This window comes from Lepidochelys olivacea (genome assembly GCF_965140295.1).
Source record: "Lepidochelys olivacea isolate rLepOli2 genome assembly, chromosome: 1".
NCBI lineage: Eukaryota > Metazoa > Chordata > Testudines > Cheloniidae > Lepidochelys > Lepidochelys olivacea.
Genome location: NC_140411.1, coordinates 297,976,723 through 297,999,678, shown reverse-complemented (window position 1 = coordinate 297,999,678; position 22,956 = coordinate 297,976,723). Strand labels below are relative to the sequence as shown.

General features: G+C 40.9%; 2 protein-coding genes across 4 annotated transcripts in view; one reads left to right on the top strand and one right to left on the bottom strand.

The window, feature by feature from the left end:
* The window catches only part of TMEM117 (transmembrane protein 117), a 320,747-nt gene that overhangs the window by 35,149 nt on the left and 262,642 nt on the right, over nucleotides 1–22,956 (top strand). For all 3 annotated transcript variants that reach the window (XR_014714338.1, XM_084650322.1, XM_084650323.1), the window contains exon 3: nucleotides 13,472–13,604. Coding sequence is in view for 2 of the 3 variants with exons in the window: in XM_084650322.1 (XP_084506448.1) it covers nucleotides 13,472–13,604 (133 nt within the window). In the remaining variant the exon portion in view is untranslated. The remainder of the gene's footprint in view (nucleotides 1–13,471; nucleotides 13,605–22,956) is intronic.
* Nucleotides 912–6,882, bottom strand: LOC311514375 (P2Y purinoceptor 1-like; the record flags this gene model as incomplete). Its single annotated transcript, XM_084616931.1, has 2 exons — nucleotides 912–1,936; nucleotides 6,828–6,882. 2 exons carry the CDS (start codon nucleotides 6,880–6,882, stop codon nucleotides 912–914), a joined length of 1,080 nt encoding a protein of 359 aa, XP_084473057.1.

Here is a 22,956-nt window from a genome sequence, read left to right as displayed (position 1 = left end):
ACTAGCAGTGTCAGTGGAACTCCAGTGCAGATAAGGCATGAGTGTTTGCCTCATTGCAGGACTTCAGTCCTTGAAGGACATCACCTTTCTGCTGGGTGGCTGTGCAGGCGTGAATTTAACCCACAATGAATAAACTGCTGTTTAGAACCCTTTTTGGTTTGTTTGTGCTACACAGAATGTTATGCACTCCTGAGAGAGAGAGTGTGTGTGTGTATGTGTACATGTAACCCACCCACCCCTTGGGCGTGGTGTTCTGTCTCATCTAGTGGCACCGAGGCCACTTAGAGAGCAGTTAATAAGTCTGCTCTACAGCCTTAGTTAACAGCCAGTTGGCTTTTAGCTCATGCTGTAGAGGCTCATCCATTAAGCTCCAGACGCCCCAGGTTCGATCCTGCCCACCGATGACCAGGGATTTCAACTGGGAAGTCTCTGAAGCTCGGGAAGTGCTTCCTTAGCTAGGGGAAGTATGAAACCCACACACCTCCTGGGTGTGGTGTTCTGTCCCATCTGTTGGCACTGAGACCATTTAGAAAGAGAGATAAAATGAGTCTGCTCTTCAGCCTTAGCTAACAGCCAGTTAGCTTTTAGCTTATGCTGTAGAGGTTCATGCACTAAGCTCCAGAGGTCCTCGGTTTGATCCCACTCGCTGATGACCGGGGTCTGTTGGTGTTACATACTCAAATGGATAATAATATTTAAACTGTCAACGGTATGGCCAAAAACCCCCCAAAAGCCTGTTCTTCTTTTTCAGTGGATCCGTCTGGCAATTCTAATTTCCCAGATGGCTTCTCAATATTTTTGCTTTCCCAAGAGATTGTTGTAACCATGCTGAAAAAAAGAAATTAAAAAGTGCATGACACTGAAACTAACTGGCTCATGAGAAACACGTGGGGTGTTTTGTGGATTGCAGTTTAATTCCGCATTCTCTGCTGGGCCACAGTGATATCCCTGACCTTCCGTGAATGGCAGCAGTGACGCCCAGAATTAGCAGGACATTTTATCATTTGAAATCTTTGATGGAAATTCTTACTTACCAATATAAAAATGATAGGGTCTAAGCAACTGCTAATACTGCAGATGATTTCAGTGAGTTCATAAATGGTAAATATCATACTTATATTGTCAGAGTTTAGTTGGTAATTCAATCTGTAAATTAATACTGCTATCATCATGACATGATAGGGAATGAATGCAATAGCAAAAACAATCATTGCCACAGAAATCAACATCAGAGGTTTAGCAATTCTATTTCTTCTCTGTTGACGCTTCTTCAGTTGTTGTAATGCCTTAAGAGTCAACATATAGCAGGTAAATATGACTGTGGCTGGAATTAGGAATCCAAATACAACTCTGGAGATTGTGAATGGCACTACGAAGTGTAAAGGTTCTCCAATGTATTCCAGGCAAGCTACAGTGTCATTTCGTCTTCCAACTGCAAACGTATAGTAAAAATCAGGAACTGATTCAATGAAAATGAAGATCCATATTGCAATGGTACAAAATGTAGCCTTGTTTTTGTCCCACCACTTTAATGAACTGATAGGATGGACAGCACCTACATACCGATCAAAGCTGATGAGTGTCAGAAAATAGATACTTCCGTAGATATTAATATTGAAGAATATTCTTTTAAACTGGCAAAATGTCTGACTGGAGTATATGGCTAACTTCTGTAGATTATAGTAAACTGAAAAAGGAACCATGAGAATCCAAGTAAAGTCACACAGTGCCAGATTGAACAGAAATATAGTGCTACTAGTCCATGACTTTATGCTGTATGCATAATGTAGTATTGCAAAGATATTTCCCAGAAATCCCAGTAATAAAGCAAAAAGGCAAACCATAATCAGAAAATAACAGTACCACTCCAGTTTACTATAGGTGTTGCAGAAGAAAGTAATGCATGTAGCATTCAGCATCTTTCCATGATCTCTGCCTAAAGGGGAAAGTGAGACCAAAAGCTTTTGAAATAAAATGAAAGCATGAATTAAATCTATTGAATTTACAGTTCAGAGCTCTGAGTAAAATCCAACTTGTTTTAATCAGTAAAAACAATTCAGAAACCAGACGCTATTCTGTAATAGCTCATCTTCAGTACCTGAAGAATATATATATTTTAAAAAGATAAACCATTGCTTTATGGCAGCAGCAGCTCAGGCCATCATTATGAACCTATAGCAACACATTCTCTCTTTTCCACCTAATATTTGTAAGTAAATTTAGCCCTGAGGAGAAAATCTAGGTTGAACGCATGGGACAACTTATTTTTTCATAAGAGAGAGAGAGAGCGCATACAGTAGCATGATCTTCCCACTGTCCTCCCAATGTGCCTTTACCCAGCTCTGGAGGAAAGACCTCGAAGGGTCGGAGTATAGTTAATGCTCAACGCTCATTGTATTCTTGGCCTTTTTTACCTTGAATGTCAATAAGTGTACCTTTATTGAGAGTGGCATTTGTAATGTGGACATCTGCTCAGCGGCTGGCAGTCTGAGACCTCAAACTCTGAATCCTGAGAACCTGGGATGAAATCCTGACCCCACTGAAGTCAATGGCAGTCTGATGCCTAGAGCATTTGATAGGTCCCTTTTTATTTTTTGTCTAATTCTAATAATAATCTAGCCCATCGACACTGTATTTGCTGGGACTAAGGGGAATGAATTTTGTCTCACTTTCCATGGCATTGCCTGCACAAAGCCCAGTTACTTTGGCTTTGTCTGATAGGGGGAGGTGGCGAAGAGTGGATGGGAAAATGGTGATTTTGACTCTAACAGAGTAGCATAGTGTGTAGCGTTGTGTATATTTCACAACAAGGGTTTTATGCTGATAAAGCTTGTTGTAAATTGGAGAAAATAAGAGTGGTAGTTTTTGTTAAATATTTTCCAAGTCAAGTTAACCCTGACAAGTTAACAAGTCTTTTTTGTGGTCATTTCAATGAAAGGGTTTCTTTTACTATACTGTATGATTTGGTTTCAAATAGTCCTTTGATCTGAAGTTATATGAATAGTTAGCACTAGACTTGTCTTTTTCCGTTATTTAGAGTGCTGGAGTGAAATCATACTCTGCCTTAGCTTAGCTTGCCTTTTAATTTTAATTTTTTTCTAAGAATTTTGCATTCTTAACAAATAATTAATTGAAGTTTGAATATTTTGCTGGGCTGGGTCACAATTAAGTCTAGCTGGTTATGTTTGTCACATCTCTGTCCAAATTACTGCAGCAGCTCCCAAGGGTGGAAAATCTGTCCAAAGCAGGGGTGCAGAGCAGAGCAATCTATTCACTATCCACACTCCAGTGGAGAGGCTCTCTATTTCTGCTGCTTAGGGAATATTCAGAAGTTTTTCTCAGAATAAAACGCACATACAATAATACCTTGTGTGAAAGAATACACTGCCTTCCAACGTGCTACTGATTTCCTGAAAAACATCAAGACTGAAGTTGTAGATGTGGTGGCATTTCCATCATGGGTCAGAGACCTGCAAGGTAAGCAAGTACTAGTATCTGCACTTTATTAGATGGAGAAACTGAGGCTCAAATTAAGAGCTTGATGCAGCAAGGTGGTAAGGGCACTTAGCTCCTTCTGGGGACATTTAGCTCTAATGGACGTAGATGGGAATCGAAGGTGCTCAAACCTGCCAGTTGAGGCACCCAACAGCTTGGGGATTGGGGCCAAAATTGCTGAGAAACTTGTGGGAAAGTTTGGAAAAAGGCTGGATTTCCTGACTTCCAGCTTGTATTTGAACAAGACCATTTTGATTATGGCTCTCTTTTGATATCTGGATATAAAGTCTTACTTAGTAAACATACATTTGTAACAGGCTTACTCATGATGGCTAAATCATGATACCCAAATCTGAAATATTAAAATAGCTATGATGCCTGTGCAATTATTATCCTTAATTATTATTTATATTACAATATTGGTCAGAGCATCAATCTGGATTAGGGCCACATTATATTATCTATTGTATAAACATTTACAAGATGGTCGCTATCCCAAAGACCTTATAGGTACTGATAGTGCTTATTGTACCATGCCATAAATGTATCAAAGATTTCTAGTGATAACGGAGACCGTGAGAGAGAGAGATGTTGCATGGAATTTACAGTCACATCAGTTAAAATATTTCCTGTAAGCTTATCTAAAACATTCGTTGCAGTCCGGGATCCATTAATTGCAAAGGATGCTCTTGCCCTTCAGTTTTATCCCCTCTACCCACAACCTTTCCTCAACTCCCCTCCACCCTCTGCATCTGCCTGTCTGCCCCACACCACAATAGAGTTCTTTCTTCCCATCCTGGCATCCTGTCCTTAGCCACTGAAATGGTTCTTCTTTACTGCTCTGCTAGCCAGTACCACCAGAATAACACGATCCAGTGGATTTGATTAGATCAATTTCAGAATTTAGGGCTAGGACATTGCACTTGTGAGTTATGAGAATTTTGTCCCCACAGATTGCAGTGTTCAAGGCTGTGTTCATGTATCATTAATCCATAAATAACCCTTAACGGTGACAGCAGGAAAGGAAATTGTTAGTGCAGTGACTAAAACAATGAGCAACAGAAGCATGAAAATATCCTTCTATTGCTAATGAGCAGTCACAAATGCTGTTAGTGCCTGGTCCTTCTCCCACTGAAGTCAATTTGTGTTTTTCTCTTGACTTCAACAGGAACAGGATTGAACTTTGGGGCTAAGAAATATTCTGGAGTCACTGCAAGTATTTTTTTTCAGTTGATCAATGTCCGCTTTTGATGGAGATGGCCTGGAAGAATGAGTAGATGCAAATGACAAATCAACTGATGGAGCATCCAAAAAACCCCAAATACCTATGATTTGAAAATTGGACGGATATCTGAATACCCTGTAAGCACTCAGCAGAAGTCTGAGTCACTCCAGGAGCCACACTGACCCCTTCAGCAGTCCTGAATTGGGAAGATGGAAAGGAGAATAAAAGCCACTTTAACTTCCCATCCACAAGGGCTGCAAGTTTTGTACTATGTCTAAGAGGTATAGAGCAGACTCTTACTCATGCTTTGTTTGATAGTGTGCTACAGCTCTAAACAACATAGAAGCATTGTAGGTTTAAAAAATGTGATCCATTTTATTGGATTAATTTCTACATCTTTTCATTAGCATTGTGGTTTTTCTTTAGGATCAGAAAGAAATATGGGTTAGAACTCTATGGCAGCTCCCCTCCCTCTGAATAGCTACAAGCTGTTATAGGAGCCAACTTGGCTTCTGTTTCTAGAAGAAATTAGGTTGCTCAATCCTTTTAATTATATAGAACAAATAGGGCCAGATCTTCACCTGGTGTAAATTGCCTTAGCTGCATTGTGGCGTGAGGTATATTGCTTGTAACAGGTATGCTAATTCACCTCTTGGCTTGCCTCAGTGCTCTAAAATCCCCAGGGCTCTGCTTTCCATTCATGGAATGTCTCTTAGGCTCTACAGAGCCTGGCAAGCAGTGGATAGTGAGATAACTGAATCTCCTTTGGCTACTCTACCTGCCTTGGCTTCTAAATTGTTGGGCTCAGTAGAGTTCAATGTTTGTACAAAAATGATTTATTGAACTTGTGTTTTGAGCTGGGAAGACCATATTACATCACTGAAATTAATCTGACCTATCTACAGTTAATTTGTGGTTACAGCTTATTAAACAACCATTCATATGGCATCTAACATAAAATATTGGGCAAAGATTGTCTTCCATTAGACTTGGGCCAATATTTTTCCAAAAATATTTTATTGTATAAGTAATTTTTTACCAAGGACCATGTTCTGCTGTGGTATAACATTCTTGATTTCAGTGGAGTTACACCAGGCATTAATTTGGCTCTATTATTGAAAGATTAAATCCAATTACAATCTAGAAAGACATTACATCACATGCCATTTATATAATTTAGTTCCTTAAGATCCAATCTCTCTCAGTCCATTTTCCCTTCTTCTCTGCTGTTCCTTAAAATTAATGCCGTGATTTTGAATGAATTGCTTTCTTTCTCTTTATTGACCTCCATAGTGCTACCTGGCCATTCATGACTGTATTTGAAGCTGCCTGGTGCTATTTAGGTTGGATTACTAGTTTTTGTTGTTGTGGTATGGTGTTCCATTGGTGTCCTTTTCCGTATTACTGACTGAGCACCATGTAATATATTCCCATTAGTTGCATATGCTCTCAATACTGTTCTTGTTAGTTCACATTCTACACAGCCTTATAAAACTAATATTAAGAGGAGTTTTGTTATAAATATATTATCAAACGTAGTTTGCAATGTTTGTTCACTGTAACATCTTATCTTTTTGGTTATTAATCATTCAGTACATTATGTTGTGTGCAGAATTGAGTTGCTATAATAAAATGTAATGGACTGTTAAAGTCGAACATTTCAAGTTCAACTGCATTCAGCATATTATATTTTCAGGATTTATGTCTGTTAGTATGAATGGAACAATATACAACATAAAACTATTCCTATAATAGTAAGTGAGCATATGTTGTTATTCTCAAATATTTTGTAAAGTTTTTTGTAACGTTTTAACAGATAATCCACAATATAAACTATTTCTTTCACCAGGCAATGAAGTTATGCACCTATCTGAGAGTGAGAGTAAATCAAATCCTATATGTCAGAAATAAGCTACAGTAGTTGGATATTTAAGAATTTGCCAAGATGAAGCAAACATTACTTCATTTAAAAAGTTATATGCATTTGTATATGTATGTGTGTATTAATCAGTGTGAGTGTGATAGATGTATTCCTATAAAATAGGAAAAAGGAAGGCACTTTAAAAGAATAGAAATGGCAGGAGTATCTAGTAAATCTTTCCCTTACCTTGTCTGAAAATGCTGAAATTATCTGTGATACAGAATTCTCTGTTCCAAACCATGTTTTTACTTTCCATTAACCTGGAGTCTTTTCAAAGTACAATGCTATTTTGCAAATATTGTTGTTAATCTGTGGATTTAGTAATATTCCATATACTGTGATTACTCTTCAGAGAGCAATTGTCAAACTGCATAAGAGAGATGTCTTTTACTGTTAGGCTCCTCCTTTCAGTAAGGGAGGATACATTTCTATTACCATATTTTTTTTCTGCATCCACCCAGTTTTGCCATGAGAAAGACAGGTCTTCTTGTAAATCGCAGAAACAGATAAAATCATGAAAATATGCTTCAGTTGTTGTACATGATGTGTTAGGATAGAAGAGTTGCTCTTTCCTGTGCTTTTTGGAATGGAATGATTCCATCAGTTTGCCTTTGGGCAGTGGACATGCAGTCTGATCACAAGCCATTAGAAGGTAACATGAATAAGCCGCTGCTGATTGCACCCAAATCACTACAACACACGTTATTCAGTCTCCAGTGCTATGAGGTGAGGATAAGTTACTGCCAAGAAAGTCAACAGTGGTTGCACATACACTGAGCAGGGCATAGTTTTCAGATTACAACATTTCAGATTACAATCCAGAACAGATTGTCTATCACCATGCTACAGGAACTTCGCCTCTCTTGTGGGAGTTCCAGGTAATTCAATAAAAGCACCAAACAGGATTGGGTGCTACAATCAGTAAAACGATTCATACTCCAAGCCAGATCTCAAGGAGCAAGTGCCAAAGTAGATTATCCCGTAATATCAGGTGAAGGATGAGCTGTGTGTGCAAAACAGGTTTTTGTTTAAAAGGGACTGAGCAGTAATCCCAGCTGAATTAAGAGCTGACATCATTAGATGGTTACATTCTTCACACCTGTGTAGAGAAGCATGCCTGGGATGATCCAGGGAGTGTATCTACTGGCCAGGCATGAATGTCCAATTGAGAAAGTCCATGGAATAGTACGAGATGTGCAAAAAGTATAGACATCAACAATGGAACGAGACTCTACAGCTCCATGAAATCCCAACCCAACTCTGGGAAAAGGTTGGAACAGACCTGTTCACTTTTAATGATCATGATAGATTACTACTGCCATTTCTGGGAGGTGGGCTATCTGCCAGATGCTCAGGCAAGAACTGTGATCAGGAAACTGAAGGTGCTTTTTTGCAAGGTACGGCAGACGTGACGTGCTATGCTTAAACAACGGTTCTCAGTACACTGCAGCAATATTCAAATGATTTAGCACCAAAGGGGAATTTGAGCGCAAGAAGTCTTACCTTAGCTTTGTGGTTACGTAGGGGTAGGCAGAGTCAGCAGTAAAGGCAGCAAATGCAAAACAGATAGGAAGGAATCCCTACCTGGAAATGTTGAACCATTTGCAATACATCCTCCCATAAACTAGATACAGGAAAAGCTGTGTTCCCTGGCACTTTACAAACTGGAAAGCTCTATAAACTGGCATTTCGGGAGGGAGTGCGGGGCGCGGGCTCTGGGAGGGAATTTGGGTGCAGGAGGGGGCTCAGGCAGGGGATTGGGGCATGGGAGGGATTTTGGGGTGCCGGATCTGGGCGGCACTCACCAGGGCGGCTCCCCACAAGCGGCAACGTGTCCAGAGAGGCATGGCCAGGTCAATGCTCCTAGGTGGAGGAACGGCCACAGGAGCGCTGTGTGCTGCTCCTGTCCCACCACGAGCGTTGGCTCTGCAGCTCCCACTGGCTGGGGACCGTGGCCAATGGGAGCTCTGGGGGCACCTGCAGGTGGAGGCAGAGTGCAGAGCTGCCTGGCTGTGCCTCCCTGCACCCCCTCTCGCACCCCAACCCTCAGTCCTGAGCCTCCTCCTGCACCCAAACTCCCTCCCTCTTAGTTAACTAGAATTTTTGGCTTACCAGTACCCCCCCATTCCCCCAACCTGATGGATAACAAAGCTTGTACTGTAGTAGGCTGGCACAGGGGCTGATGGTCTGGAGAACCAAGACTCTGCTTCCCATGAGAAGTTGCCATGGTCCAGCAGAAGAACGATGGGCAGTACACATAAGCAGTTAAGAGAATGTCAACCTAGGTGGGCAGCTCACTACAATAAAGCCAAGAACCTGATCCCACTACACACGGATGAGCAGGCCTGGGTCCAGCCAGCAAATAGGCACACAAAACAATAGCAAAAGGCAACACAGTGGACACAGGTCCTGTGATATAGCTACAGAATAAGAACCGTGGTAGAGACTTCATTGAAGACAACTGTTGAGTAGCAGCAGACAGCCAGAACACCCAGACATACTGGGCTCAGGCTAGGACGAGGTGGGCTTAGAAAGACCCTCAGCCATCAGCTAGCCTGATGTAGGTGGTATACCTGGAGAACTGAGGCATATGAGTAAGCCGACCAACTGATTGAATACAGCCATAGGGTGGAAGCAAGTCCCCCACCAGCAGCTGCAATGTACAAGAAGTGGGAGGCTGGTTCGAAGACAGCCCACTTTAAAGACTATGAGGTCTAACAGACTGCAATGTGCTGGTGGTAAAGGCCATGTCCCTGAGTTGGTCTATCTACTAGTAACCTCTGGCCCCAGCAAGTCAGCAAATGGTGGCACAAAAGACAACAACAACAGCAGTTAAAAGGAAAGATGTCACAACCTGCCTGGAACGTGAAGGGAGGCACACAGACTGCGGGAAGGAATAGGTTGGTAGAGGCAGCAAGCAGTCAGTCTGTTTGCACAGTGATTAAATTCTAGGTGCAGTTTCAGCATCTCTGTTAATAAAGAGCCAGTTTAACTTTAGAAACATTTAGACTTTAGAAACTTTAGAAACAAGTTTTTGCAAATAAATGTCTGACAAACTTCAGGGCATATCAAAAAACCTGTGACTGACATACTTTATTCCCAAGTTAAATGTTTTTAATTAGGTACTCTCTGCATGTCCATTGTGCGTGAGGGAGAGGGTACGGGGGTCTCTGCAGGGAACTGTGACTCTCCGCCACTGTGAGGCAGGCCGGGAGTCTCATTATCCTTTGCTGTTTCGTCCGGCCCCCCTTCCCCGGGCTGCGGGCTGCCATTGGGCATAGGGGCACCAGTTTAATAATACTGCGTAGGGCCCCATAAATCCTAAGGATGGCCCTGATTCTGTGCAAACTAAAAAGGCAGAAGTAGCAAATCACCTGTTAGGTGGATGAATAACATGCTTAGTGCCAAATTCTGCCCAGTCTTATGCCCTTTGCTACCCCAGCGAAATCAATATTGGATTGCACAGGATGTGTGTCAGGGCAGAATATGGCCTTTGGTATAACAAAAATTTACCAAAAATGCACTCTTTTCTACTTCAAATATTTGATAAGAGAAAAGGCTCCCATTAGATAGATCAGAGAGAATGGGATGAGTGAGTCAATGGGCTTTCTCCAATGGTTGAAATGAATCATAATGGTCAGTAAACCTTCCCAGCTCCACCTCAAAAATGCAAGTAATCTGTTGCACTGAGTTTCATATTTAGCCTGTCATGTTTGAAGATACAATATTGGAAATTTGTGGGTAAAATACTGAGCATTTTCAGTGAATAAATGATGAAAAAATGTTTAAGATTTTAGCTGATGACCCTTTAGCATTGCTGCCTACAGCAATGTGCTGTATATTACCACCTGTCATATTTAATCAGGCAATCTCCTTGCCTGGTATTTAGCAGCAAGTCTTTTATGTTTCTCATATGTTGCCTCATCAGTAAAAATTCCTTCTGTGTCAGGTTATTAGTGGGGTGTTAAATGTAATATGCTGATCTAAGCCCTTTTAAAAATCAAATCTGTGATATTTCCTTTCTGTTTTTGCTGGGCTTCAGGCCCCGAATGCAAAATAATTCTAAACCTTCCTGCTTTCACCCACCCACTCTTCCTTCGATCTTTAATAGCTGCAAATGAAGAGCCAAACAGAAGGTAGGAGTCATTACAGCTAAGTGTAAACTGTAGAACTGGGGGATGTCATTATATTGCAGAAAGACTGTTGTGCCTATGACATTAAAGCCAATCCTACTCCAAATACAGTTGTAATATTATATTTATGAAATGGTAAGAACATTAACATGAAAATAATCACAGCTCAGACACTCCAGATAACATTTAGTCCTCTGAGATGCAGTGACAATTTCTGGCTAGGAAATAAAAAATGATTATCTTGTTAGTGGCACTGCAGGCTCTGCTTTGCAATGTGATTATTTACTATTTCTACTACATTAGCATTTCGGGCATGTCTACTCTGCATCTGGGAGCTAGCTTCTCAGCCTGGGTCCACAGACTTGTGTTAGTAGGGCTCTAATGCTAGCTGTGTGGACATAACTCTGACATTGCAGCTGGGGCTGGAACTCAGACTCCCAAGTTCATCCATGCCAACAGGCTTCAGAGCCCAAGCTGCAATATCTATGATGCTATCTTCAGAGGGCTAGTGTGAGCCTTGATAAAACAAGTCTGTGGATCCGAGCTGGGAGGCTCGCTCCCAGGTGTAGAGGAAGTATTGTTATTCCCATTTTACAGGTGCGGAACTGAGGCACAGAGAAAGTAAACAGTTTGACCAAGGTCAACCAGGAAGTCAACAGAAGAATCAGAAACTGAACCCAGCTGCCCTGAGACCGAGTGCACAGCCTTAATTACCAGACCTTTCTGTGCAGTTGTTCCACCTCAGCCGTTAAGCAGAGTTGAGCCTAGTCAGTACTGGAATGTGAGCTCTCCAGTGTCTTGCCACAGTAGTGGTTTTGAGTAGCTCAAACCATCTCAAAATCTCCCATATTGGCATTCCGTGGATATGGAACAGGACACATGGCAACCTGCAGAACTCTACAAGAAAGGGGAAATTGCCCAGCACAATTGTCTTGGATCTTTCTGAGAGGAGGTTACAGAACAACTGTAGTAAACCAAACCCTCTGACCCAGGCAGTACTGTTTGTTAAACACATGTGGTAATTAAGGATGCCATAGTACATTTTGAAGAATAGGTGTGTCCTCGCTGCAACTGGTCAGAAAATCACCATCTAAATGAAATTTCAAAAAGAAGTGTGTGTGTGGGAGGGGGAAAATTATGTGAATAGTTTTGTTTGTTGTTTTTGGCCAGTTCTAGGCTAGGCCAGATTCTGATTTTGGATTTCCCAGTCTAAGGGCTCAGTCTAAGGTGCTGAGCATTGTGGTCCTGATTCAGTATAGCACTTAAGCATGTGCATAGATTGGAGCCAATAGGATTGCTCATCTGCTTAAAGTTAAGCAAGTGTTTAAGTGCTTTGCTGGATCAGGACCAGAGTTCTCAGGACTTTGCAGGATGAAGCCCTAATTTAGGAAATACCCCTTCAGTTGTATAATTCCCCTTCTAAACAATCACCTTCCTACTCCTTGAACTGGAGTCCTGCTACTCCTGACTCAGTAGGACAGTCTGTTTCCACTTCCGATCACTGCTTTTCAGTGTACATATTATTTGTAAGACATTTTGGGAGAACAGTTAAAGTAAAAGATGCTTAGACAATTTAAAAATATTTTAGTAGAGAAAAAGGTGATAGGTGCTGAGAAAGACATGGATTTAATATTAACAGGGTAGTGTGTGTTTGATTATTGTTTATTTTACTTCTTGCAAAAAGAAGTAAAATAAACCCCTTTGTGTTTTCATTGTATTTATGAACCAGATACCCTGAAGAGATATTAAGCTTGGTTATACTTCCTGTTATAGAGCAAACCAACCTTCTTTTGCTTCAGTATGGTATTTACACCATTTTTTTTTAAATGTCTTGCTGTTTTGCTTTTTGGCTTTTCCTGAGCCTAACAGTTTCCTGTGTTTTTTGCACAGGTTGCCATTTCTTCTCTCTGCTTGCATAATGGTTCGTTATTGTTTCTTTTGGGGGCAAAAGTTATCCTGCTTGTAGTGAAAACTTTTTAGATCTAAACCATTTTGTCTGGCAGCTTTATGAATTTTAGCACCCCTATCAGATCAAATAATAAGATTAAGGAATTCTATCAATGCCACAGGGTGTGGACATCATCTGCAAGCCCTTTGGTGGGGAATTTGAGAAGTGTGAACACAGAACCCTAAGGCACATCCTTTGCAAAAGTATATCCTATAAAATAGTTAACATATAGCACAGTTTAAAAAAAAAAAGTGACTCTTGCCTTGAGTATTAAGTTGGCTTTTAGATTAATTCCAGAGATAGTTTTCCCTTGTATAGTAATTTGTCTTAATTGAATTAATGTGTTATTCTCCTTGAACAGACTAGGGCTGAGATCCTACAGTTTGAACCACTAGTACAGACTCGTGCTCAGCCCATGGGATTCTGCATAGGTACAGGGGTCCACACTAGTGTATCTGATTGTAAGAGCAGGGCCTAAGTTGGGTGGACAGCAGTTTATGGAGCGCATACCCAAATACCTTATAATATAGCAGGAATATTCTCCAGCTATGCTGAGTGCAAGAAAAGGCTGAAAATGGTATAGAAACTGTAAAATCCTGAATTTTTTTTTTTTTATACACAGAAAATCGAGTTATTGCATTTCATAAGTAAGTACAGTTTAGCAAACTGTTTTGCTTTTGCTATAAAGTAGAGATACATTTGTATTCTGGATAAAATAAAACTGATTTCTTATAATATTCACACCACAGGTCAGTTATTCCGGCTAAAAATGTTTCGAGAGGATCATGGATCTTGGATGACAATGTTCTTCAGCACCATTCTCTTCCTCTTCATTTTCTCTCACATTTACAATCTGTGCCTCCTTATGGCAGGGAATATGAGGTAGGCCTTGGGTTTCTTTGTCTTCTATTGGTGTATATATTCTCTCTGGAATTTATTTTATAGTGTGCTCCTGTATAATTAACAGTTTACTATAATGAAAACACATTAGCATTTGAAATCTACCTTTTTAACACCTCTGTTTTTCTGTATTTAGACATGATGATAATTTAGCAGTTTGACTGACTAAGAGGTTTGATGATCAGTGATGAGGAGGATGAAGCTAATTAGTTCACAATTATAAAAATGTGACCTAAGCTATTAATTATTAAGCCAACTTACTAATGATTCTTGTATCTACTGCTTATAGTTTGTTCACAGAAAAAACTACATTAAACTGAAGTTAAGGTTGAGTATGTATCAGTAATTTAAGGGTAAAAACATTACAGAGACATTGTAATCATCCCAATACGAAGCATTACAACCCAGGAAATTCAGATGATCAAATGGGTGAATATCTTGTCTACTTAGCAAGCCAAAAAAAAAACTCTTAAAGAATGTGATGATGTGTTGTTTAATGGACTGAAATACATTAAGGAAATATAAATGTGATGTATTATAGGTCCCAGTGTGCTGCCAAAAATATATGCAGCATGTGAAGTCCCATTACCAACATAAGATAAAATAAAAGCTGAACTTAACTAGTTGATAAAACAACTGTGCTAATAATGTGGTCACCATAATACCACCAAACAAATTATGAAGTTGTATTGGTCCAATAGATATGAATAAGGGCATCAAATGCAATTGCTATCCTAGGAGAGCAAGTGTCCATGTGGTCAGAAAACCATCAAGGCTCTGAGGTGGTAGTTACTGACAGATGCCTAATATAAGTAAGGTAGGATAATCTTCCCAACTCATGGAGGTTTAGGTCTTACATGTCCATCCTGCATTTGTGTCGGTTATTGACTGTCATTTTGTTACTATTATGCTTTATTTGCATTTGATTTTCCAAAAAATAGAAGATATATCTAGCTCTTGGAGTCAGTGGATACTGGGCCCTGCCAGGTGACAGCTTTAAGTTTTTGTAACCTTGACTCATATTCAGAAATGAAGTTAATTCACTCTTGCCAGCACGTCTGTGCCTCGCCTTTGTTACTCTCTCCCTTGGTTTGTTTGCATACTGCCAGCTGTGCTGAAATGACCCCCTGATAGTGAAAGCCCATGTACACACAGACAGACATGATCTATTTATAAAATAGCATGTATTAGTCAATCTATCTTCTTATATAACATGAAATAAAGTCTCTCCATCCTTGGTATTTATGCCAGTCTGATATTTGAAGAAAATTGTTATGAGAAATCGACTGTGCTATGCCTAGTGAATCATTTGGACTCTGAAGGTTTATTGGAATGCGCTTGGTGCATTTCTAGCGTTGGGACAGTAGGCAAGAATGTAAACAAACAGTAAAAAAAAATCTCACTCTTCAGCTATGTCACTTTGATGTAGAATAATATCACTTCCTCCCACATCATATACGTGTCTCTATACTTTTCCTGCAAAATTCTTCCATTCAGAAACAAACTTTTCCGCTGTAGATAGTGTATTCAGACAAAACAGAGCTTGAATTGGCTCTCTCAGAGTACAGGTATGCAGTATGCATTGATTCTCTGAAAAAAACCCCACCATTTGGGTTTGGGAGACTCATCAATAAAAGAGAGAATGCCAGAGCCCACTGTTTAACTCTCTCTCTTACAATGACATTTTCGAGAGTTTCAGAGTAACATCCGTGTTAGTCTGTATTCGCAAAAAGAAAAGGAGTACTTGTGGCACCTTAGAGACTAACCAATGTATTTGAGCAGAGTGGATTTCCTCTCATTTTTGTGAACACGTTTGTGAAAGCTGCTTGTTTGACTCTATACAAAGGGGTTACAGCGTGGACAGCGCACTTTGCCACATTGCCTTACTAGTGGAGCCCAATCCTACACTGGAGGAACTGGCATTGAAGGTAAAGGGGTAGGTCAGTATCCATGGTCAGACAGTCTGTAGTCTCTGCACAGATTGCTGACGTGCCTACTTACTGCGATGTGGACTCCTGAACATTAAATACTTTAAAATAAAAACATTTACAATAATAAAATCATCCTTCCAAAACAAGGGCTGAGAGCAGGGCTTGTTTTAGGGGTGGGCAAGCAGGGTGGTCACCTTGAGTATCAACTTCTTGGAAGGTTCTCCACCCTGACTGGCAAAAGCTGGCTGAGAAAGCCTTAAAATCCCAACCCCTAAGGCTGAGTGGGAAAAGATCAACTCTTCTTGTGCAGTGTGCACATCACTTTGTCCCTCTACCAGCTAGCTTTGTGTGATGGCAGGGGAATGAAGCTGACAAGTTCCTTCATCTCTGAATACTTGATCTTGTCAATGAAAAGTCCCTAGTGGCTCACAGAATGGTGATATTGGGAGAGTGAGGAATGTTGCCAGATGCATGTTTGCGCTGGTGATCACAACAAAAACAATGTCCTGTTGGGGGTTGGAGTGGGTAGGTTTGGAGTGAGTGAGTCCCAAGACAGGAGATAGAGCTTTAACATCGTTTCAAGACTCATCTCGGAGTATGGGATAGGTTTGTGTTTATTGATGAGACACTTTTTTAAAGTGCTATTCCAATGAGTGTCTATGTTTGTCAGACCCAAGAATGTTTCATTAGTGTCCCTTTAAAAAATAAAAGTTTAGGAATTGTGCTTTACTGGGAGCTGAAAATAGGTGGCCAGTTTGTTGGTGGCTGAATACACACTGTGCAGCCAAAGGTTGCTTTGAGAGTATGAACAGCTGGATCAAAATCTTTGATTAGCCTTTCGTGACTGACAGAGTGAGGATAGATCTCTACTCTATTGAGAACACCATCTTGCCCATTAATGTCATTTCTTATTAGGGGCTCCCCTTTGTATTGAAACCTCCATTGTAGGTTAGGGCATCCATTTTTTGGCAGTAGGGGCTTGACACCTAGTTGGATGACTGTCTGAGAAGTTGGCAAAGAGCAATATAATGCTATCAGGTCTGATTCTCTCTCAATTACCAGCCCAACCACAAGAACAATGAACTCTCTCAACCTGGGTATATGGTCCAATGAGGTCAGAGACTACATTTAAGAGGGGAATTCTCTCTCTGACAGGAGTGTGTGTAGCAGATCATAGCCACCATGCAGGAAGACTGGGCTAAGGAGGTAGAAAATCAGAAAAGCTGCTTATCCTATGGAGGCTCACCAGACACAGGACACAGAGGGGGCTGATTTCAGGATTGTTTGTTATTTTCCAAAAATCTGTAACTCTCTAATGCTGTTGAAGAGTAAAATGCCTGTGGTTAAGAAATTCCTTTTCTAAACCTGAGTTCCTTGCCTGCCTGCCATCTTGTCCCTGAAGGGCTGGAATGCTCCTTTGAGGATCTAAGGCAGCTGGACTGAAGGATCTTACTGTCCAAGAAGGGTGCTAGATACAAGGTGTGTATCTGGGAATATGCCTGAGAGACCCACAGCTACAAACTGTGACCAGTCACCACTAGAACAGGTCGAGAATCTGCTACAGAACAATTTTTTTTTAAATGCCAATTCATTGAAACAAAACCTGTGTGGAAATTATTAATTTTTGATGGAAGTCATCTCAGAACTAGGGGTGAACTAGAAAGAGAGCCCCTGGAATAGCCAGGTGGCTAGGGCACTCACCTGGAATGTGGGAGACCCCTCTTCAAGGTCCTGCTCTGCCTGATTCAAAGTAAGGACAGGAACATGAACCTGGGTCTGCCACATTCTAGGTCAGTGCTCTTTATCTCTTTTCTGTTGGAGCTGTTCCTCATTGTATAAATATACTTTGGATCTGAGACATTGACTAGCCTAGTGGTTAAGGCACTCACATAAGATATGGATACCCAAGTTCAAGTCCCTATGACTCCCACATCCCAAGAGAATTCCCTAACTACTGGGGTGGGTCTCTCTGCTTTTCATGAAGCATTTCTAAAGGTTGCAGTTTCATCCCAATGTGGAACAGGAAAAATGTTTGAAATTGTGAAAATTTCCCACCCAGCCCTTGTCACTCTCCAGACCCAGGGGGCGGATGAGATGTGATTCCCAGCAGGTGGGTTCACTCACAAACTGGTGTCCATCCAGACAGAGAGACCGGGGGGTAGGTAGTGACAGTGACCTTTGTAACACTAAGATGGTGTGTAAGTTAAGGCAACTGAGAGTGGTTTATGCACAGATGACAGAGGTTTTATTTCAGAAAGTTTTCTCTCTTTTTTTTTCTAAGAGCACTAGAGTCTAAAACTGATTAAAGAGAAACTGAAGAATGCTAGCCTGAGTGGTGATAAAGGCTGAGATTTTCAAAGGATCTGAAGGCAGTTATTTCCCCCAACTTCCATAGAATTCAATGGGATTTGTGTGGTTATGGCCCCTTTGAAAATCTCGGCCAGAGAGCTATGTCTGGGATCTGCCTGCTTGAGAGGCTGCCTTGCTCCTTCTGCCGTATTGCCAGGACTGAGGCAATAGTGAAAAGGGTGGTTTTGGGCAGTCATTCTTAGTTTTCATATAGCATTTCATCCTTAGGTCTCAGAGCACTTTCCAAAGGACAGTGTATAGCAGTATCCTCATTTCACAGGGGGGGCTGCTGAGTCACAGAGATGAGATGAGTGACTTGCTCAAGGTCACATGGTAGGTAGAACCCAGGTCTCTTGACTACCAAGCCAGTGCCCTGTTTTAGGCCCAATTGTTTAGCCACCTTCATGTTGTTTTAATCTACTATGGCCTTCCATGGTCTAAATTCTGTTATCTTGTACTCAAGTCCACTAGTGCTGGCCTGTTGTGGAAAGTCCTGCCTAGCTCCTGATATCTCTCAGGCATCTCTAGAAGATTATTGGCTCTGCAATGTCATAATGCAGACAGGACTTCCAGCAGCTGCCAGGGTGGGTGGACAGCATATCTATGACAGGACAAAGGTACAGATGAAAAGCAATATTGTCCCTTCTATTTCAGTGTTACTGAGAATTATTTTTAAAGCAATAGTTGGTCTTTTGCCCTTGTGCAGTATTGGTTAACTGAGACCATTCACATTCTTACAAACCTCATCACTGATTCTGATGCAAGAAAGAAACTGATACATGAGAAGACAGCTGTGTTAATTTAAAGCTTCATTTGAAACATATGGAAGAGGGGGGAAAAATCCTTGTTAGCCAAGTGGAAAAGAACAAATTATGAGGATGAGAGAAAATGGTATAAAACCACAGTGTTGTAATCACATAGCATTTGACATTTGTAAATGTGTTCTGGGAAGAGCCACATGATGGCAGCAAAAGTCATGTTTTAAAAATACATATGATGGTTATGAGTTAAGAGCAGCAGGATTTTTTCTATTGAAAACTAATTTTTATTCTGGATTATTTGGTGTCAAAATCTCAAACTGAATTTTTATTTCCTTTTCAATCTGTATAGTTTCATTTAAACATAGACATTTTTATTTTTGAACTGTCTATTTCATATTACTTGTTCTCATTTGACTATAGACCACCCAATTATACTATTGTATGGAAAGATAGTATAAATTCATAACAAGATTAATTGAAGTTTGTTTCAAATGGGACACTTTAAAATGGAATATTGGCCTCCTGTTTAAAGAAAGATCTATCTATGGATGTGTTCAGATATACCATTATTCAATAGTACAAAGTAATTTAAAGCTGTAGCCACAACACACTTTCTTTCTGGTTGTTGATTATGACCTTCTGCGGTTAATAATACAGTTGTCACTATTGTCTCATGCGAGTGCTGGGTCTGTCATAACAGTTTTTGATGCACTTTCTATATGTATTCTTTCACTGTGATTCAGTTGTTTTTATAGAGTTTGAGATTAACATTTCTTGGTACTTCTGTGTCTTTGCTTTTAATGTAGAGTGTTTCAAGCATGTGCTTAGATCCTATTGAAGTCAAGAGGTGAAACTCTGGCTCCAGTGAAGTAAATGGCAAAACTCCCATTGACTTTAACAGAGCCAAGATTTCACCGAAGGACTGTGCTGAATCCACAAAGGCCCTGAAGCCCTTAAGTCCTGTTTGTAGGCACCACTGCATTCCACCAAACTCCTGCTCAGCTGCTGTCTAACTCTGTAGGTGCCTAAAGTTGATCGGCACCTAAGTTTTTGCAGTAAAAGTTCCCTAGGTGCCTTTGTTTGTGCCTCTAAGCATGTGTGCTGTTGCCTTACTTCAGACATGCAGGTGGCTGTCTCCTGCCTAAACCCCAGAACAATCCATGAGGAAGATAGGTGTTCCTCTGCCTAGGGGTTTGTGTGTGTGCACACCTTTAGCCCAGTGGCTAAGGGCACTCCCCTAGGAGTACAGAAGATCCTGGTTCAAGTCCTCCATCTGCCTGATAAGGAGAGAATTGAACAGTCTCCTATCTTGCAGGAGACTACTCTAACCACTAGGTTATCTAAGTTTTTCCTCTTTAATTAAATATTAAATTGGCCAATGACTAAGAATGACACTATAGGCTAGGGCATTCACCTGAGAAGTTGTAGAACCCTGTTCAACTCCTCTCTCATTAGGCAGAGAGGGAGACTTGAACCAGGGGTTTCCTATATCCCAGGTGAAAATTCTAACCACTAGACTATAGATTATAGTACTCTTCCTACTCCTGTTTCCCTTCCCCTAGCTGTTTTATGTGGTGTTCAACAACCTTTGATCAGGCCCTGCAGGTGACTTAGGTGGCTAAGTGCCTGTCTTCCTGGTTCATGAATCACAATAGAGCTAGGCACTTTCTTTAGCAAGGGCTTAGGGACTGAACTCAGATGAGCAGGGCTTAGGATGCATCCCTTTTGTTGGATCTCCCATTAGCTACCGTAGGCGATTCCCCACCTAGTATGTTGGTTTGTGGACCTCTTTCCAAGGCACCTCTCTTCCCCGCATACATTGTATAGAAGCCTCAGCTCCTAACTCAGGCTGTGCGGATCTCAGTGTGTTTCTGTGATTTTTCTAGTCACCTTAACTTTAGGCATTGTGAAGCATAGTGTCACAACATCTAAGTCCCTTTTGTAGATCTGGCCTTCGAGCCTAATTGAAACAAATCTCCAGTTGACGAATACAACAAACACTGACATTCTTATTTATCACCAAAACAAAAAACAGGAAACAAGTTACATATTTAAGAAACACAAAAGTAAATACCCCTTGAAATACATTAACTTTATCCTAATCCTAGCTAAATAATTACTGAACCTTTAGATCTTTTCCAGTGCAGACAAATGTAGACCCTTGTGCCTCTGGAAACGGGTACTAGCTGTTACTCAGTTGTTTACACCAGACCTGATCCAAGGTGGTGTCTCTTCACTTGGGTTTTATATGAAGTATATGATAGACATATCACCAGTTTTGTTTTTTTCAGCAAGTTTCTGAGGCAAAGGTGGTTCTCAAACTGTGGGGTGGGACCTGAAAGTGGGTTGTGATCCCATTTTAATGGGGTTGCCAGGGCTGGTGTTAGATTTGCTGAGGCTCAGGGCTGAAGCCAAAGTCTGAGCCCCCACTGCCCAAGGCTGAAGCCAAAACCAGAGGGCTTCAGGTCTGAGCATCAGGACTCAGGCTTCGGCTTCAGCCATGGGCAGCAGGGCTCAGGTTACAGCTCCCACACCCAGGGCTGAAGCCCTCAAGCTCTGGCTTCACCCCCACCCCCAGGGCAGCAGGGCTCAGGCTTCAGTCCCCTTTCCTGGGGTTGTGTAGTCATTTTTATTATCAGAAGGGGGTCGAGGTGCAAAGAAGTTTGAGAAGTGCTATAATCTGCTCCTCTTGGGGCACAGAGCTATGTCAATAACATCTTTTGGTCACAGGTTTCAGAGCGGTAGCCATGTTAGTCTGTATCGGCAAAAAGAACAAGGAGGTGCCACAAGTACTCTTCGTTCTTTTATCTCTTGGTCAGTTGCTGAAAAGGCTGTGACAGAATTGGAACTGTGCTGTTACAATTTACGACTACTGTAGGTTGACCTGGTTATTGGGGTGTTTACTGTGCGAACATATTGGATTAGTGTTGTAGAGTCTGTAAGGAAAAACAAACAGGATGGTAAAATGACTGAAGATAAGCCACTTTTCCGCAAACACATATGGGTGTTAAGACAATGCCAGGGCAAGAAAAGGCCTGGGAACATACAAGATCAAAATACTATAGCAATTAAAAAAAAAAACAGACTCTCTTTTTAGAGACAGGGAAATTTTTCAGAAGAATTAGGCTGAGACTCAGCCACCTGCTGGGGTGTATGAAATTAGGCCTGCCTAGGTTACTAACCAAGAATGGTTACGTTTAGACCTTTTGCTGTTTTTAAATCCTGCAATGCTTTGTTTCTACTGTTTAAAATAAACAGTACTTAGGTTTAACAATGCTATCTGATCACTGTACTGAGCACTGATCACACTGCTAAAGGGAAGAACTGCAGTTTTCAGAACCTAGCTGGACCTGCTGGGTAAACACGGTTGATAGAGGGTGCTGTAGACTAGGGCCCAGGCTAAGAGTGGGAGAACCACATGATTCCTCCCTAGGAGAAGTAAAGGCATGTCTGATATCTGAGGTGATACACTCAGAGAGACCACAAAGGGGACAGAGGTGCAGCTGACCTTGCAACTATGACATATGGGTCCTGTGGAGTTGCCATGGTGACAACTGGAATGTGCTTGTGATGTAGTCAATCTCTACAGCCCTATGATTCCCCCACTCCCCCTTTAAAATTAATGTCCTTTTAAATGTGAGGAACAACACAAGGCCAAATAAATTGATCATAAAGCTGTATATATATTTACACTTCAGCCATAAGTTCACATACAACCCTGTTAAGTGTTTGACATATTATCTTGTTCTTCTTTTGAAACAGTGTATTTGTTTAACAAAATCAATCAATTTAAAATGTTCAGAATTTCAACTAATGTATCTATTAATTTGTAGTAAATATAAAAATTTAGCTATCACAAGGGAAATTTTTCCTTTTTCTTTTTGCTGACATTGTAAATTTGTCATTTTTGAAAATTTTTGTTCACATCGTTAGTATACCTGGCTAAAAGACTATCTTTTCCTTTGCTCACACCAGGGGCATTCACTGACACCACTGACGCTTTGCTAAGACCAGTGTAGTGACTATGACACTGCTTCGTTTCATCTTTCACAGTTCAGAACATTGCTGTAATAGACTCTGATAATGTTATTAATTTACTCACGCTGTTATGCTGCAACTATAATCTTGGACTGCAGTAGCTTTGTACTTTGTCCTTGTTCAAATGGCTTGGTATTAAATTTGCACTCGGCCAGAGCTTTTGCTGTTGTAATCAGCGTAGCAATATTACAACCAGTCGAGCTATCCCAGTTTTTACCAGCTGAGGATCTGGACATTATTTTCACTTTCTTTCCA